A 17,624-nucleotide genomic window follows, 5' to 3' on the forward strand; every position below is an offset into this window, starting at 1 on the left:
TTTTTGAGGCTTTCAAAGTGGGCCCTTCACCATGATCTGCATTGCTAATTTTAACAAATTATTAGCAATGAGTGATATAAAGCCAGGACAACCCCACATGTTTACATTTGTTTATATAAAAAATAGGTGGCACTTTTAAACATCTGGAAATTCTATAAGGATAAACAAGCCATGGGGAAGTCTATCACGGCTGGATATATGGCCTTTTTTTAAATACCAAACATACTGCCAAAGCAAAAGGAGCAAATTTTGTGTGGTGCCACCCTCTCCACTTAAAAAAAAATGCACATACACAACCCTGTACCCGCTCCCTAGAGGGAATTTGCGTGCAAGAGCATGCACCAGCCCATTTCTCCTCGTACACGCTCTGTTTAAAAGTCACTGCTTGCATCACTCGTGCAGCTTTCTTTCCAAAAGAAGATTTGCAATTTTTCCACCATGTCAGGCTCACCATCGGTAAGTGAAAATGGGGACCAGTAGGTAGAACAGCCTTACCTAAACATATCACCAGAATGATTGACAGTTAGGAGGACCACTTATTTTGATGATCCACCTGTAAAAAGAACATCCTCCACTATAGCTTTAACTGTATGCTTGTCTATGTGTACTACCCCATCACAGAAATCCTTGTTTGTGTGAAAATGCTACTTGCCAAAGCATTTCTGATTTATACTACATAGGTAAGCAGGCTTCCATTTTGCAAAAATGTGTAAAAAAAAAAAACAAACAAAAAAAACAGAGGCCTCCTAAAGGCAATACGTGATTGTTATGCCTTTCCAAGGTTGTTAAAAGAAATAGAAATATCATCTAATGTCAGATTCTGAAATTCAAAAAAGAATTCTCGTGTTTCAAGTATGTTGCAAATTTAAAAAACTGGAAATCTTACCTGATCTAAAGCAGGAAAAAAAAAACTTTGTATTGTTTAATGTCTGAAAGTTTATGTAAACACATGTTACGCCGCATGTACAATAGTTTGGTATAAATAAGAACCATTGTCATCTCATAATGCTGTATACTGTGCTCTTTCTCTTTACACGGAGTCAGCTGCATGTATTATTATGAATAGAAGGAATTGTAAGTTGTAGTAGTAGTACTGTGTGCTTTAACCTTCATTATTTGATCAATATTTTCATTTACTTTAAACAGCTGCAAATACACTGCAGCACAAACTAAAAACTATTTTCCTTTTCAAAAGATATTGTATTGTAAACTTTACAGTTTTTTGTTGTTTTTTTATCTCTCCTCTATAGAAGAGGATTATGTGCCACTAAAAAAAAAAAAACAAGTTAACTGATATTTACATTTTATTTCAGTTTAATATGGGAAAAAAGACATAATTCTGAGAAAAATTTCAGAATTCTGATTCTTTTTTCCCAAATTAAACTGAAATAAAATGTAAAAATCAGTTAACTTATTTTATATCTTTTCGTTGCCCTAATCATCTTCCATGCTCCTCTGTTGCCTCTAGGTTGCGCTGTTTCCCCACTCTGCATTTAAGAAAACAAAGCGCAGGCTAGTGCAGGATAAAGATTCTCGCGTTGGTCCTCCCTAGTCTAGACATCACATCACTAGCAAAGTCTGCTAATTTAGCTGTATATTTTTTAACAAAATGTCAACCACGACTGGGGGCGGAGAGTTTGGCAACCCTCTGCGGAAATTTAAGTTGGTCTTTTTGGGCGAACAGAGTGGTAAGCGATGTTCTTTTAAAAAGTACTATTGTAAGATAGGGCAATTTGGAAATAAGTGTAAAGATTAGCCTTCCAGCTAGCTTCGGGTTAGCTCGTCACTCGCTTATGGGTTAAAGTTACAAGTTAGTATCAGTGTCTAACAGAGATATTGGATTATAAATAATAGTTTTAGAAACGTTAGAGTGAACAAATGTAGAAAAAGATTAGCAATTTGTCCTTTTTCGACAATGGTGATGATGTCATTGAGTATCTACAATTCGCCGTTAAGCTAGCCAGACACCTTGTAGTTGGTCAAATAACTATAAAAGCAATAAAAACAGAGTTTTGGTGCTGATTAAAACGTGTATATATGTCTATTGACTGGTTAATCGTCTAACTTGGGTCATGTTTTAGATACCAGTAGCGGTTATGCGTTCAGAACTATCCCACCGGTTTAATGTTAGCTAGCTAGCTGTTTCCAAGCTAATGTGCATGAAACATTGTTTTAAATTGTAGTCAACTGCATTCGTTGTACGTTTGGATGTTTCTAAATTATCTGAAAATATTGCCGTTCCTCAAAAAGCACATGTATAAGTTAGTGAAAGAGTTTGGTCTCTTATGTGTCATGTTAGCATGTAGCTAGCTATTAGCAGGCAGTATCTGACAGAGCCACGTCGGCCACTGGGCTAAGTGGTCGGCCTTTATCTCGCTGGCTATCTTCGATCTTTGCGGCCAGATGCTGTCCAGTGTGACTTAATATTAGACATATATACTGAACTTAAACATCGGAGTGTTGCGTTGAATGCAATCTAATACAAATGTAGGCATTTAAATGTTGAACAATTTGTGGCTCCACCCTTATTGCCAGCTCAGCGTGTGGGTTCATCAGTAAACTCCCATCGCTGCTGTTCTTTTCTGTATGACACCACCTCAAAATACGTCTTTAAGTTAATGGCACGGTTCAGGCTTTGTTCTGATGTTATCTCAACTATTTCTAATTTGTATTTGAAATGTTGTTTATCTTTACAGTTGGGAAGACCTCACTCATCACTAGGTTTATGTATGACAGTTTCGACAACACTTACCAGGTACAACTAAATATGATTCATGGTTTGAATATTTTTCTGAATTTTCTCTACTATTAATAAATGTTCATCTAAGCCAGACTTTTAGGGTTAGTGCTAACCATGGGACTGTCCCCACTGTGTGTTTTGCTTAAAATTTGCCTGTAGCCATTCATTTATTTTGTCACAAAAAAAAAACACATTGGAATGTTTATTTAATGTAACTTAATAAGTTAATTAAGCATTTATCAGGAATGCAATTAATCGTCCCATTATAAATGTTTGAATATTAGCTGGATGAAACCTAAGGACCCATTGTTTTAAAAATGAACGTAAATGGCATCATATTTTCAGCAGGTCCTAAATTTGGAAGATTTGGAAGTAGCAGCAGCTATATTTAAATTTTTGCATATGGTCAAAAGGTTAAATTACCTATTTATATTTTTGTTTGTTTAAAATACAATCATTTCACCCTGTCTTTAGTTTCTGTGAGGTAGGCTAGAACCAGAACAAGCTACAGCTGATAAAGACCAGGTGAAAGTAGACTGAGGTGGTATAGAATGTTACGTTTTTGACTCTGGGATTCATGTTCTATATATTGCTCTAATCTTATGTCCTTCAACTGTTTATTTATGCTTATTTATTCTAAACTGAAGTGCTTTCTGAATATTGCATTTCTGCTTAGATTTAGTTAATTGGGGGCACTTTATCTGATCTAAAGTAGGTAGGAATAAAAATTTGCCATGACAATATCAGTATATCGGTATACGCCTATTTAATTCTTTGCTTTTGCAAATTCTCAGCTGGTCATTCATGGCCTGGCAGACACAAATCTAGCTTAATTCAGAGGTGTCCAGACATTCACTGAGTTTTTCTGAACAGAAAAATTTTATTTTTCTTCCTTATATTCACATCTGTTCTACCTGCAGTTTTGTCAATGTTAGCTTTATAAGGTGGAAACATTTGCTCTCTTGAAACTTTCCATCTGGTTTAATATTAAAATACTATTAAGTATTTTCATTGTCCAACGTTGCTTTCTTTAATTTCTTGTTCTTAAGTATATTACCTGAAGAATATTATTTGGTTATTGTCCACTAGGGAAATAATCATATTGAATGTCTATAGTTTGACCCATATTTTGTGTTTTTTATCTGCTTATATGAAAAACCACAAGAATGAAAAGGGGCATCCAAATGTTTACCCAGATTAAACCTGTCTGTCTATAAGCAGTGCTGCCAGATATGTTCTTTCAGTATTGAAGCATTTATCTGAATCCCTTCAAACCCTGGCAGTGACCACCAAATTCAGAACCATAAAGACCATGGTTCTCCCCTGCAGAATTTAGCGTAAAGGGCCGTTACACTAAAAGTTTTTAAAAATTAGACCCATGGTAAAGAGCGTAACGCCTGCAGAAACAGTCATTTTATACATTTACCTTTACACATATACCTGAGAAACCTGTCTGATTGAGGATCTCAAGATACTGTTATGAAAACATTTAGACCCCTGCTTGCCCTACATAATTCATATTTTGTCATCATCTCTCACTGAGTCATGTGCGCTCCCTCCAGCAGAAAGAGAGAGTGCAGCAATTAAAGGAAAGGGTGGAAAGGCCATAGACAGGTTCTAAAGGATTCCCAAACAGCTGGCCTGTCAAGTTGAACCAGCCGGTGGTCAGTGTTTTCTTCTACCCCATAAAAAGTATCATCAGTGCTGGGCCAGTGTGTAGCTGCTCCCAACTCAGAGCTGCAAGTAGTGTCTAACTGGGTCAATCTGATATTTTGCATTTTTGGGGAAGGTATGTTCGGGCCCTCCCTATATGAAGCCAACAAATGGCTATAAAAAAGAAAGGAGAAAGGGATGGGTGAGGAAGCGCAGAAGAAAAAAAATATTTTAAGTCCATTTTCTTTAGCAACTCCCCCACACTCTCAGAATATCCTGCTTAGATCCCTAAAGACAGTGAGAGTATAATGTTTACATCAAATATAAAACCAGCTTCACCGTTACAGTATACTCTCCCCCTGTCTGTCTTCTATTTTTTTTTTTTATCTAAGCATCTGAGTCCTTATGTTCAAAACATGATTGATAATAGAAAACAATCCATCAAGCAAAAGCATTTTGATAGCACAAAACACAATCCAGCAGCTTGCCAAATGATGGGTTATAGATATGTTATTAAAAATGGCATTTAATTGATATCTTGATATTCTCATCTAATTTATATAATGCTTGTTTTACAGGCAACAATCGGTATTGACTTTTTGTCAAAAACCATGTACCTAGAAGATCGTACGGTAAGCCATTGTTTTGTGTTGCATTCGTCGCACCCATAGGTACTTATTAAACTCCTAGGAAGCATGCATCTGCTTTCTATTTAGTAGCCACAATTTATTCCATCTCATCATTTCACATTTTGGTATTACACTGTCCTAGATTTTTGTCATTCATTTTCATTATAAAAAAAAAAATATGCTCATATTTTTATTTCCCATCATTACTGTTACATTTTTTGTTTCCTTTCCATCCCCCCTGGCTTGATCATGAAATCCCCCCCACAAACATGGTCCCACATTTGTATCACGGCTGGCCACAGATTCGGCTGCAGCTCTGGGACACAGCCGGACAAGAACGTTTCCGCAGCCTCATCCCCAGTTACATCCGCGACTCAGCTGCCGCTGTGGTGGTTTATGACATAGCCAGTAGGTATCATGGCCTTGCCTCTTTCATTGTCCTTCGCTTATGACATGGAAGGGCAAAAAAATCCCAGCATTTGGCAGAGTAACAAACTTACTTCAAGGCTGCATGATGAGACTGTTTGCATCAGCTGTGGTTATTCTAAAGTGAAGCCTCTGACAGTAACCGGGAGCACCTGTGCTGTCTTTAATAAGGCTGATAGAATAAATGTCTATCAGCATCACTTTATGTGCTGAGATTACTTGAAACTACTATAAGAATGATCTCATAGGGTCTTCTCTCACACGTCTTGAATGCATAACAGTCATCTCAGAGCTTTCTGCACCTAAACTATTCAAAGCTGCTGCTCTATTTTTTTTTTTCTTTGCTGCTTTGCTTGCAGATCTTTAAAATCAGTCCTCTCTTCTTTCTTTTCTTCCAATGCCTTCCTTTATTCTTTACTCTTATTGTCCTCTTCTCCTGGTATTCCAATCCTCAGGTCCGGCTCCAGCTGTGGGACACTGCTGGACAGGAGCGCTTTCGTAGCCTAATTCCCAGCTACATCCGTGACTCTACCATTGCTGTGGTTGTTTATGACATCACCAGTGAGTCAGGGCTGTGCTTTTAACTTCCTGTTGGGGCCGAGAGCAATTGGAAGGAAACTTTTTGCAATTTATCTGTCCTGAATTCTGCAATATTTTCAGAACTCTCTGTGTATTTTCACTCTGTAGAACATTTCTGCTTACTAACATGATTTCCAGCTTGCATAAAAAAAATCTTCCTTTGTTTTGAAGTGAAGCACCAGCCAATGCTTAGTTTTGATACAGTGCCTTGCTAAAGTATTCGGCCCCCTTGAACTTTTCGAACTTTTGCTACATTTCAGGCTTCAAACATAAATATCACTTGTAATTTTTTTGTCCACAACAAAGTGGGATGCAATCATGAAGTGGAGCGAAATTTATTGAATATTTTAAACTTTAAAAAACAAAAAAACGAAGACTTGCAAAATGAATCGGCCCTTTTTAGTGCATCGAACTCTCTCCAGAAGTTCAGTGAGGATCAATGAATGATCCAATGTTAAAATAAATCATTAATAGATTCCACCTGTGTGTAATCAAGTCTCCGTATAAATGCTCGATTATGAAAAACAAAGATGCATACCAGGCAGGTCCGAGATACTGTTGTGGAGAAGTTTAAATAAGACCACTGTGAATCCGCCCCTCTAAACTTTTGGATCAAACAAGGAGACTGATCAGATATGCAGCCGAGGGGCCCATGATCACTCTTGTTGAACTAGATTTACAGCTGAGGTGGGAGACCATAGGACACCAATCAGTCGTATACTGCATAAATCTGGCCTTTATGGAAGAAAGCCATTTCTCAAAGATATCCATAAAAAGTCTCATTAAAATTTTGACACAAGCCATCTGAGAGACAAAGCCAACACGTGGAAGAAGGTGCTCTGGTCAGATGAAACCAAAATCAAACTTTTTTTGGCAATAATGCAAAACGTTGTTTGGCATAAAAGCAACACCGCTTATCACCCTGAACACCCCTACATCCCTGATTTCAAACATGGTGGTAGTAGCATCATGGTTTGGGCCTGCTTTCTTCATCTTCAGCAGGGACAGGGAGGATGGTTAAAATTGATGGGAAACTGGATGGAGCCAAAAACAGGACCATTCTGGAATAAAAACCTGTTAGTCTGCAAAGCACCTGAGACTGGGACAGAGATTTATCTTCCAACAAGACAATGACTCAAAACAGAAAGCAAAATCTACAATGGAATGCTTCACAAATAAACATAGCCAGGTGTTAGAATGGCAAAGTCAAAGATCAGACATTAATCTAATTGAGAATCTGTTGAAAGAAATGAAATCTGCTGTTCACTAAAGCTCTCCATCCAACCACACTGAGCTCCGGCTGTTTTGTAAAGAAGAAAGGGCAAAAATGTCCGTGTCTCAATGAGCAAAACTGATAGACATACCCGAAGCAACTTGCAGCTGTAATCGCAGCAAAAGGGGGCGCTACAGAGTATTAACTAAAGGGGGCTGAATACATTTGCACACCCATTTTTTTTTTTGTTGTTGTTTAAAAGTTTAATATATCCAATAAATTTCCTTCCGCTTCATGATTGTGTCCCACTTGTTGATTCTTCACAAAAAATTTCAATTTCATATATTCATGTTTGACACCTGAAAAGTGGCAACAAGTTCAAGGGGGCCTACTACTTTCGCAAAGCACTATGTGTGTTAGAACGAGCCTTATTGCTTTGAGGTTTATAGCAGCAAATGTCAGCAGTAACTTCTTTGTTTTTATTTGCAGATCTTAATTCTTTCCAGCAAACCTCGAAATGGATTGACGATGTGAGGACAGAGAGGGGAAGTGATGTAATTATTATGCTTGTCGGGAACAAAACAGACTTGGCAGATAAAAGGTAGAGAATTATTTATGGTTGTACAAGAATTGTATTTAGTCATTACTAAAAAACATGCATGGTATTTTTTTTCATTCTGCAAGTGTATCTCATTGAGATCGATATGTTTCAGGAATTAAAATATAACCCTGCTTAGTTTTTAGATTCATTTTACAGAGTGATATATTTCACATATTTGTTATTTTTTGTGATCAAGGCTGGCAGTTAATTGAAACCCTAAAGTTTTAGCTTTTTTTGTCTGACATCAGTGAGATTTTTGTAATTATTTTATGTTTTCCTGTGACAACACCGAAGATAAACCCCTTAAACATTCAGTGCACAGCTTGTATAACAACATAGTTTCATATCCATTCAAAATAACTCCTCACTTGGCCATTAAGCTTTAAGATGCTGGTGGGAAAAGTAAGTACACCCTTAGTATAAAAAAAAAAATAAATAAAATCCAAATTGTGCCCATGTGTTGTGTGACCACAATGAATAGACGTCACTTAACAGTTTTCTACATGCTGGGTATCTGTGTTGCTTATGTAGCTTTCCTTGCCACACTTCCCATGAATAAGTTTGGATATATCAGTCTATAAATAGAAATAAAAATAGATGGTTTGTTTTAGGAAGTATAGAATAGCCCCAAAAATCTGTCTCTATGGCATCCTCCACCCGATTGCTCTTTAAGGCTGTTAAGGAAGCAGAGGATCTCCATCACATTTCATTTTTATGTAGAGTTCTACCCTTCTCATCAAAAGTAAAACAAGTATTTGAATTACATCACTCTGTGTGATTTATTTGCATAGTGAGAAGTTTTACTGAATTACTGCAAGAGAAGACATTTTTATTTAGATTTTTAATTATTTGAGAGCAGGTCGTATAGCTAAAAGGAAAATGTGAGGTGTTGAGTTCTGCAGTAGATGAACCAAAGCCTGGGATCCCTGCATTCATCCCTTTAGTGCATTCTCACCCAGTTCTGGCTTCATTGTTGTGTTTCCCTTTTTATTGCTGTTCAAGAACTTTTTTATTTTTTTTTTTGCGAACACATTTGTGTTTCCCTTTCATTGTTATCCTTATGAATTCCCAGTCTGGTATGCTTTAATTTTTATTTTATTTTTTGTTGTCATTTTGATTTGATTATTTATTTTGTGCATGTTTATCCTTCATCTCTCCTCTCCACCGTATTTTTGCCTCCCTCCCCCCCTCTCTCCCTGGGACCATGGTAGGCAGGTTTCTGTTGAGGCGGCAGAGAGGAAAGCTCGTGAGCTCAATGTGATGTACATAGAAACCAGTGCCAAGGCGGGTTATAACGTCAAGCAGGTTGGTGTTCAGCAGCTTCCGGTGTAACTGTTATTTACTGCAGGGGTCATAATTCTAAATAGGCCAGTGAGAAAAGCCAGGTTGTGAAGCCCTCCTTTTTGTGTACACCATAAATGTTTAACTTTATAATCACAAAGTTGATTTTCTTCTCTTTGGTCTTTACTCAACATAGTAGCCTGACTTCTTTTGTCTGTTCGTCTCCCAGCTGTGAACTAATCCCTCATGTTGAGCTCTTCTTTTCTCTTTTTCATTCCTTTTCCTTTTTGGTTCTTCCTCTTTGCGACCTTTCTTTTCTATATCTTTCTTTGTCCAACGCCCGCCTCTGCTTCTGCCGGAGCAGACAGATCACCACGGAGGAGGGTGAGCAGAGGGCTAAGGAACTGAATGTCATGTTCATTGAAACCAGCGCAAAGACTGGCTACAATGTCAAACAGGTAGCATATCTGTGTCTTGAGGCTAGTTCTGTTTTCTCAATCAACATTTAACTCCTCCCCTTGTTTCCGTCTTATTCTGCATCTTGACTTGTCTTTATCATGCAAAACCTGTGACTTTGTATCTGTCTGCCGTTTCGCATTTAGAGGCACTGCCAACATTTTTGTTCTTCCACACAGTTGCACTGATACTTTGGTATTTTTGCATGTTTGAAGCCTCTTAAAAACATTTTTAAGAAGATTTCTCAGAATTAAGATTTTAGCAGACATTTTCGTCTTGGTGTTTAGATTATGTATTCTTAAATTTTTAGTTTATGTGAAATTCTTTCACATTGATAAAACATCAACTTATTCTGACCACAAATACTAAGTCGCTAGAAAGAAATTAAAAAACTTAAATCGGTTAAATTTGAATCGTGTCCTGGATTTCTCGCATCCTAAATGTTCTTTATTGCTGTGTAGTAGCACGTTTTGTAGGTAATACATCTTTTTAATGTGATTGTATGATCTAGAAATTGCTTCACCATTTGTTGTATTTATGCAGCTGGATTTATTTTGTTTTTATGTAATGTGAACCATTGTCTATAAAGATGATTTACTGAAATGGAACATAAAAGACCTTTTTTTTGGAAGGGAAAAAACTTTCTTTTTTACATGTTACAGAAAGCTCAACGTGTGATCTAAGCATAATGGTACTTTAAAAATGTTTTAACTGAGATATACTTCACTGTTGAACTATTTTCTAATTTGTTATAAACTGATGTAAAAAATATATGTCGATTTGATCCTTTTAGTCTGACCTGTGTATTTATTTTTTATTTAACCTGGTAGCTAAGGTTGGACATTTGGGAAAACATGAGACTTTTTTTTTTTTTTTTTTTTTTTAAACATACAAATAATTCTGATTAAATTCCTCTGTTTGTTCAACACACACCCATATATATATATATATATATATATATATATATATATATATATATATATATATATATATATATATATAGCAATTGTCAGAGGTTTTGGCAGTTTATAGATTTAGATATGAATAGAGTAGGGAATGTCTTAAACCTGTGATTAAGGTGATTTGTTGTTAAAGTTTTTCTTGTTGTTTCATAGCTGTTCCGACGTGTTGCTGCTGCGTTACCTGGGATGGACAGCACACCGGAGAAAAGCAAAGAGGACAGTATCCTTTTGTGTTAATTTAAATTGAAATGTAGTTTTCTGAGAACATAAAAATGTTGATTGTTTCCATTTGATTGCTCTTGTTCAGTGTAGTATCATAAAAGCCTTGCTGCAGAGTTAGGCTCAAAACTCAGCACTTTAGAGCTTTAAAACTTATTTGGAATCTTGAACCTCTTTAAGAATTTTATTTTGAAAAAATTCTTAGATGCTATTTCTTTTTGCTGCTATATGTATGTCTATTGATAACTAGAAACTTGGTTTGCAGTTTTATTTTAGTAGAAATGTGCAAACTCATTTTGGAAGAAGAAATGAATCAGCAGAAGTTCAGAAAGCACCCTGAAAACAACTTTTTAAAAACCCAAGGCTTTTATTTTAAGGACTTTCAACGAAAAGAAGTTTAAGAGTTCAAATTAATCTTTCCAATCGCTGCTGTAGGGCCATCAGGGTGTTCTATACCTAATCTTACCCAGTTTATAGAAATCCTCTTTTAATTTGTAAGCTTTATTTGGAAAGCCTTCCAAAAATCATTGATGAAAGCCAATTAGGAATTTGGATAGTGCTGTAATATTAACAGTAAATAGGACTCATCTGTTCTTACCACATTAGTGAGCTTTGCACCAACAGTATGTTCTGTTTTTTTGCATCTCATAGCTGAGGGATTCTTGAGGTCATTATTGCTTAACTCTGCTTCTCCCAGTGATCGACATCAAATTGGAGAATAAGCCAGAGATGACTGTTACCGAGAGCAGCTGTTCATGCTAGTACACCTCGGCCCCACCCAGCCTGTTTCCTCCCCACCAACAGCTTGTCTCTCAGTGGCCACTCTCCACCCATGGCAGCCTGCCACTGGGATGGAGGACCTATCTTTATTGAGGTTCTTTGTTTTGTTTTCCTTCCCTTCTTAACTCAGTGACTTTTCAAAGTAACCGTGTGGATGTGCATTACTGTATTGAATCTGATTATCTTTGGGAAAATAGTTGAGAAACAAACATTTAAAAACAACAAAATAATTTAAACATGTTCAGATTTTCATTCAGTTGCATGACATTATATAAGACTGCAGACTGACGAAGCGAACCACGTCGGGTTTATGCACAGTGCAGGATCTTAGTGCTGTTTCTCTTGTTGTAAAGGTAACATGCTTTCGAATATTTAAATGACTGCAAGGGTTAATTCTTAATTCAATAATGTTTTATCTTGGACGCCTCATTTGTCATATTTCCTATTATATTTTAAGGAAGTAGAAACCCACCCTTATATCATCTTAAAGCCATGATGATATATTTAGCTAAAACGAGTCTTTTACATTTAAGCAGAGGAACTGTTCTCTCCTTTATATTCATCCTTAGAGTTAAGTTGCCAAATTCATCAGTTGTGACCAAATTAGGAAAACAGCAGTGCTGGAAAAGGATGAGTAAAATGAAACAAGAGTTTAATGAAAGGGATTTTTTTTAGGTTACTAACCCTAAGCTCTGCATTAAAACTATCAGCTTTAAATGTTAAATTCGCTGCCCGCATACTAACATATCTGAGGAAGATGGTGGTCGTGATGTGAGGCAGCCCTCCACGTCATCGATAGTTTGTGTTGTGCTGATCACACTGTTGTAAGAACATGCAGCATGCTAACCATGCAGGATTTCTACGGATAAGAACACAGATGCCTTTGCTTGTTTGTTCACCATGTTGTGCACTGAATCAAGCCACAATATTGTAAATTATCAGAGGAGCCCGTTGACTGGTTCATGGCTTCACTAGTTGTCTTTGTAGAGCTGTTAGTCAGGTAGAAGTCCTCAGATAACGGCTAAAGCTTACTAACACCCTCACTGTAAAAAGAGAAATGTGCAGAGAAGTTAGCTGCAGCATCTTTAATTGTGTTGCTATTGCCTGCGTAGGACCGTTGTTTTTATGCATTTATTTATTTTGTAACTTGGACTTAACAGCTGACCTTCTTGAGCTTGACCAAAAGTACTGCCACGCATGTTGGAAGTTTATTTATTGTGTGTGTTCGCTAGAGCTCTACGTAAAGGTGACTGTTTTTTGTTGTTTTTTTTTTAACCTGGCAGCGCTTTCCCTCCTGTGCACTCTGTAGCTATACAGTCACAGGTGAAGTCAGCAACACACACAGTCTTAACACAATAAAATAAACTAGACGGAGCACAAAAAAAGATAAAAGGTCATTGGATGTTGCTTGTTTAAGAATGTGGGCGTTTTGAAATGGTCTCTAAGGTTTGAGTGTTTATTTACTTCACGAACAAACAGTTTATCTTGACCCGCTCTTCTATTACTTGTCACTGACTACATACTTAGCTTTGTGCTATTCTGAAATGTGTATGTTCGATTTGAAATCTGATGTCTACTCGTGTTTAGCAACGGTTGTGTGAATAATGTACTATTACTTATCTTATGTATAAAAAGGAGAGTTAATGAAACACAAGTGTAGGCATATCACGTGGAATAAAATAAAAATATTTCACCCAAATGTTAGGAATTTGTGATTTATGTTTTCATAACCACTTGATGATGACACATTCGTTATTTTCTGATTTCATCTCCAGGGTACAAATTGTTGCACCTTAAATGACTGAAAAACCTGTTCTGTAAGGGTGTGTGACGCACATAGTGGAAACTACTCATCACATCAATAGCACAGAGTTTTACAACACAGAGGTGTGGCTAAATATTAACATGAGCTTCCCTCTGTTCCCAATGAATTTGAATTGTTGGTGTCTACCTGTGTTTGATGAAAATCTAGGATCAACACGCCTATTTGAGGACCATTAAAAGGTGCAGTTTGAAGTCAGTGGGTTGGAAAACATGAGAACCAGTAGATGATTCAATTAAAAAGGTTACATTTTTATATATTTGTACTTACTATAAATTTAAAAAATATTGTAAATTGGGGTTGAAATACACAAAGCTCCACTTTCTAATGCCCTTAAAATGGTACTAAAAATCTCCTTAAGAAGTAAACAAATTTTTAATATACAGTTAACCTGTAAAGACCCCAAAGGAAGGTCGTCATGGAAAATCATCAGACACAGAGGATAAGGTTGTGGTTTTTAAAGCATGAGCCAGTTCTAAAGAAGTATTGCAAGTTTTGAATCTATTGAGTGTGGGAAGATTATGTCAAGTGTACAAATCTACCAAGGAGTGGCCAGCCTGCTCAATGTCCTGACTGGGCAAGGAGAGCACAAAGCAGATTAAGAAGGCTATAGTTACTTTGGAGGAGATGTAGAGGAGATATGACATTTACTGACAAGATTACACATTGAGCTTACAACTCATAAATACGTAAAAAGTTTTTTTTTTTCTGCAATTAGTCACAGAATATAGGAAGTGCAGTAAACCTATGTGTAGTTACACAATCATTTTCATTCTAAATAAAAGTTGCTGACTAAGCCTGATATTTTTGTGTGTGTGTGTGTTTGGGACAGGGAGGTTCCTGACAGAGGTGAGATGTTGCTAAATATAAGGCAATAATGAGGCAAAATGTTAAAGCTGCAAATGGTTCCCTTCCTGCAAATTAACAACCAGAGCCAAACAAATGCCTTTAGAGATAATCTCCATCCAATTATATCGCTCTTGATCTATTTTGCAGAGCAAAATGGTCAGAGCTAGTTTATAAAACCAGAGCTGCAAGTCCCTTTGGAAATGTATAAAGCGTTAAATCTGTGATCAGAATTCCAATACATGTTAAGTTATGATTGTTTTCTTCCCTTTTCACCTGCCAGCAATGGTCTATGTTGGTTGTGTCATCTAAAAAACTTAAAGAACAAATGCACTTTATGGTTGCAATAAACAATGTTAAAAGGTTTGGTTCAGGAATAATGTAAACATTGTTTTTTTGCAAGGTAATCTAGCACAGTTGAAATTGTTTCAGTTATATCAAACTTGACAGTCATACATTCAGATCAAGTTTCAGTTTTGTTTGATATACTATATGTTATGGTAAGAACTTGGATAAAAAGTACCCTCACTGCATATGTTTAGAGCTTTTCTATTATTCATTATAAAATCATAGATTTTAAAGCTTTAACGGAAAGAGTCCCACTGACATGTTCTAAGCTGATATATTTTCCATTAGCATACTGATGTTATTTGTCCCATCAATTTCTGCAAAAGGTTCAATTGATAAGACGGTATATAAAAACACAACATGATCCTTGTACCCTCTGTGGAGTTGATAACCATAGCTGTGATGTGTAAAGCTTGCCCATGACCTGCATGCATGGGTCACGTTAATGTCGTCAGGACAGCAGAGTTCAGTTCAGTTTGCTACAGAGCCAAGCTGACCGGTCCAGTTCTTGTTCTGCATCTGAGCAGCGCTCCCACAGGAGAACCCAACAATGCTCCCAATTGTTTCGCAACATTTAAGGTGTGTCTTTAGCTCCAATTAGAACAACTAAAGTAATTGATTTACCTGTGACCAAGTGAACTGCCTCTTATTGAGCTATTAATCATAATCAGGGAAGTATGCAAGAATAAAACATTTGAATCTTAAGAGTCATCTCAAAGTGGATTGCATTGATTGAGTTACAATAATAAGTTTAAAGCATTTAAACGCTATCACTTAGTTCAGCCTGCTGCCTTTTTAAAGAAACTGAGGCTTGAGGGAGTGGAAAATGACCAAGCAAGTACAATAACTTATCAGGAAGCGAAGTTATCATTAAGCAGTTATAAAGCTTTATTTCAAAAGATACTAAAACGTAGCAACAATAAAAGAACAGGGCTCTGTGGCTCTACTACGGATACAAAGTGAGGCAAATGTTTTTAACTTAAAAGTCTGACTAAGGTTTATCTTTTTCTAGGTCATCGGACTCCTTATCTCCACTGAACTAAACAGACCATCCTGGGCTGCAGACTAATTTGACCTCCTGACTGCGTTCACAAATCTGGACTTCTGATTTTAATGATTGTCTGCAGGGATAACCATCAATATGAGTGTATTAATTGATCTAAAATCACAGCACTCAGTCCATTTTTTCCTATATGTGGGCATAGTACTTTAGCTGTACATTGTTTTACTCAAGAAAAAGTAGAGAGTAGTCATCGAAGAAATAACCCAAATAAGAGTAAAAAGTAATTGGTAAAATGGCTACACCGGTAGTGAGTAATAGCTGAAAGTAACATCAACTTTAATATGATGTAATCAGTCATCAGAGTTCATTTGTAAATTCCGATAGCTAACATATTAGTCATAACCTCCACAGATCAGAGGTATGAGGGAAGCCATGAGGAGTTCTGTTTGCAGTTTCTCAAAGAGCCGTGTAAGGAGATGGTAAACATTGAAGAAACGCTTCTTGGCAGGTGAGGGGAAACCCAAATCTGCCTGCTTGTTGAAGCACTCCACATCCTGATGGTGAAACATGGTGGTGGCAGCATCATGTTTTAGAGATGTTTGTATTTCCTGGAGAAAAGGGAAGCTTATAAAACTAAATCCTGGAAGAAAAGCTTCTAAAACAGGGGTGTCTAATTATGGGTACGTGTCAATTTGCATGAATATTTCATTGCACTAGTTCTAAAGATGAGACTGAAAAATGTAGAGGAGACTAGAAATTGAAGACTGGAATTTGACCCCAGTTCCTTTCAAGCGACTGAGGCGTTGGTTCACTATCTAACACGGCAACACCTCTTAAACAGCCAGAGCAGAATGATTTAGATTGGTCATTAGGAAATATATTATTGTGAGTCACTGTACAACTGAAAGATGGAGGAGTAGCTTATCATTACACTTTAACCATCCTGTTTTACTCTACAAAAGAGAATTTTATGAGACTAATAATTGATGGCTATAGAAGATTTAACCAGGCGTATTAACTTGTAAGCATAATAGGTACATTCTAACTACAACTACTCCTTTACTTTAATTAAAACATTTAACAGAATACATTGATTCGGTCACTGTTATCCTTGTTTGTCATGTGTAGTTTCTAGCATGTTATGATTGGGCTGTTATATTTACATAGGATAATTTTTAAAAAAGGATGCAACTTGTATCAATGTTCCTTTGTTAAAGGAATGGTTGCTGAGCTTCTTTGGCCCACGGGAGTTTTGCCTCTGGCTATGTGGCTTCATGCTCTGCTTATTTTTATTGACTGTTCTTAGAATCCATACTAAATTTGGTAAAAGAGTATTTCATTTTCCAGCACCATATGCTTGAAATTTGCTTCAGAAGGAACTTCTGCTCTATTTTTATTGATTTTTTTAGCAGAAACAAATTCTATATTTTTGGTGGTTTTATTTACTGATGTCATTGATATTGTACTGTGCTTCTTGTATCTAACCCTTTAACCATATCATTGTCAGGAAAACCTTTCAAAATAAATCTTTGATGATGGAACTGTATAGATTTAAGGTATTTTTTTTCACATTGCAGGAGTGTGGCAGTTGCTGCTGTATAATACCTGCAGGTTTGAGCAGTTTTTCAGATTTTTTAGCAGATGGTATAGTTGCATTGGATGTACCAGTAATATTTGTTATGCATTTTTCTTGTGATTTATTTCTTTATAAGGAATCTTTTTATTCTGATGGTTTAAGTGAAGGGCCGACACACGGCATAAGAAAACCAGGCGACCGCTTAGGCCTCCAAGAATAATTAGTTGTTTTTTAGCCAGTATAATAATTTCTATAGAAATTACAGTGACAGAAAGACACAATTTCATGCGAAGATTTTCACATTTTTTTTACACCAGTATATCTCTGATCATGTGCAAATCATCCCGTACATAAAAAATATTGGTGTTTGGGCCAGACTGACACAAAGACGGACCAGAGTAAACTTCTCTTTTGATAGCGGCCTGAAAGTGATGAGAGAGCACTGGCCTCAGAGATGGAAACCCTTCCAGAGATCCTAAAGCACATTTTA

General features: G+C 36.6%; 1 protein-coding gene across 4 annotated transcripts; it reads left to right on the forward strand.

Annotated features, from left to right (window-relative positions):
- Positions 1 to 1,516: 1,516 nt before the first annotated feature.
- On the forward strand, positions 1,517 to 13,230 carry rab41 (RAB41, member RAS oncogene family). Of its 4 annotated transcripts, none has more exons than XM_015402035.1 (8): positions 1,517 to 1,688; positions 2,697 to 2,755; positions 4,972 to 5,025; positions 5,325 to 5,430; positions 7,730 to 7,841; positions 9,053 to 9,146; positions 10,694 to 10,760; positions 11,457 to 13,230. In XM_015402035.1, exons 1-8 carry the CDS (start codon positions 1,610 to 1,612, stop codon positions 11,519 to 11,521), a joined length of 636 nt encoding a protein of 211 aa, XP_015257521.1. In that variant the 5' UTR covers positions 1,517 to 1,609; the 3' UTR covers positions 11,522 to 13,230. The 4 variants fall into 4 exon arrangements, with proteins under 4 accessions (XP_015257521.1, XP_015257523.1, XP_015257522.1 ...); XM_015402037.1 differs by lacking the exon at positions 9,053 to 9,146 and adding an exon at positions 9,487 to 9,580; XM_015402036.1 differs by lacking the exon at positions 5,325 to 5,430 and adding an exon at positions 5,904 to 6,009.
- The last annotated feature ends 4,394 nt before the right edge of the window (positions 13,231 to 17,624 follow it).

This window comes from Cyprinodon variegatus, unplaced genomic scaffold (assembly GCF_000732505.1).
Source record: "Cyprinodon variegatus isolate N-32 unplaced genomic scaffold, C_variegatus-1.0 Scaffold1288, whole genome shotgun sequence".
Classification (NCBI taxonomy): Eukaryota; Metazoa; Chordata; class Actinopteri; order Cyprinodontiformes; family Cyprinodontidae; genus Cyprinodon; species Cyprinodon variegatus.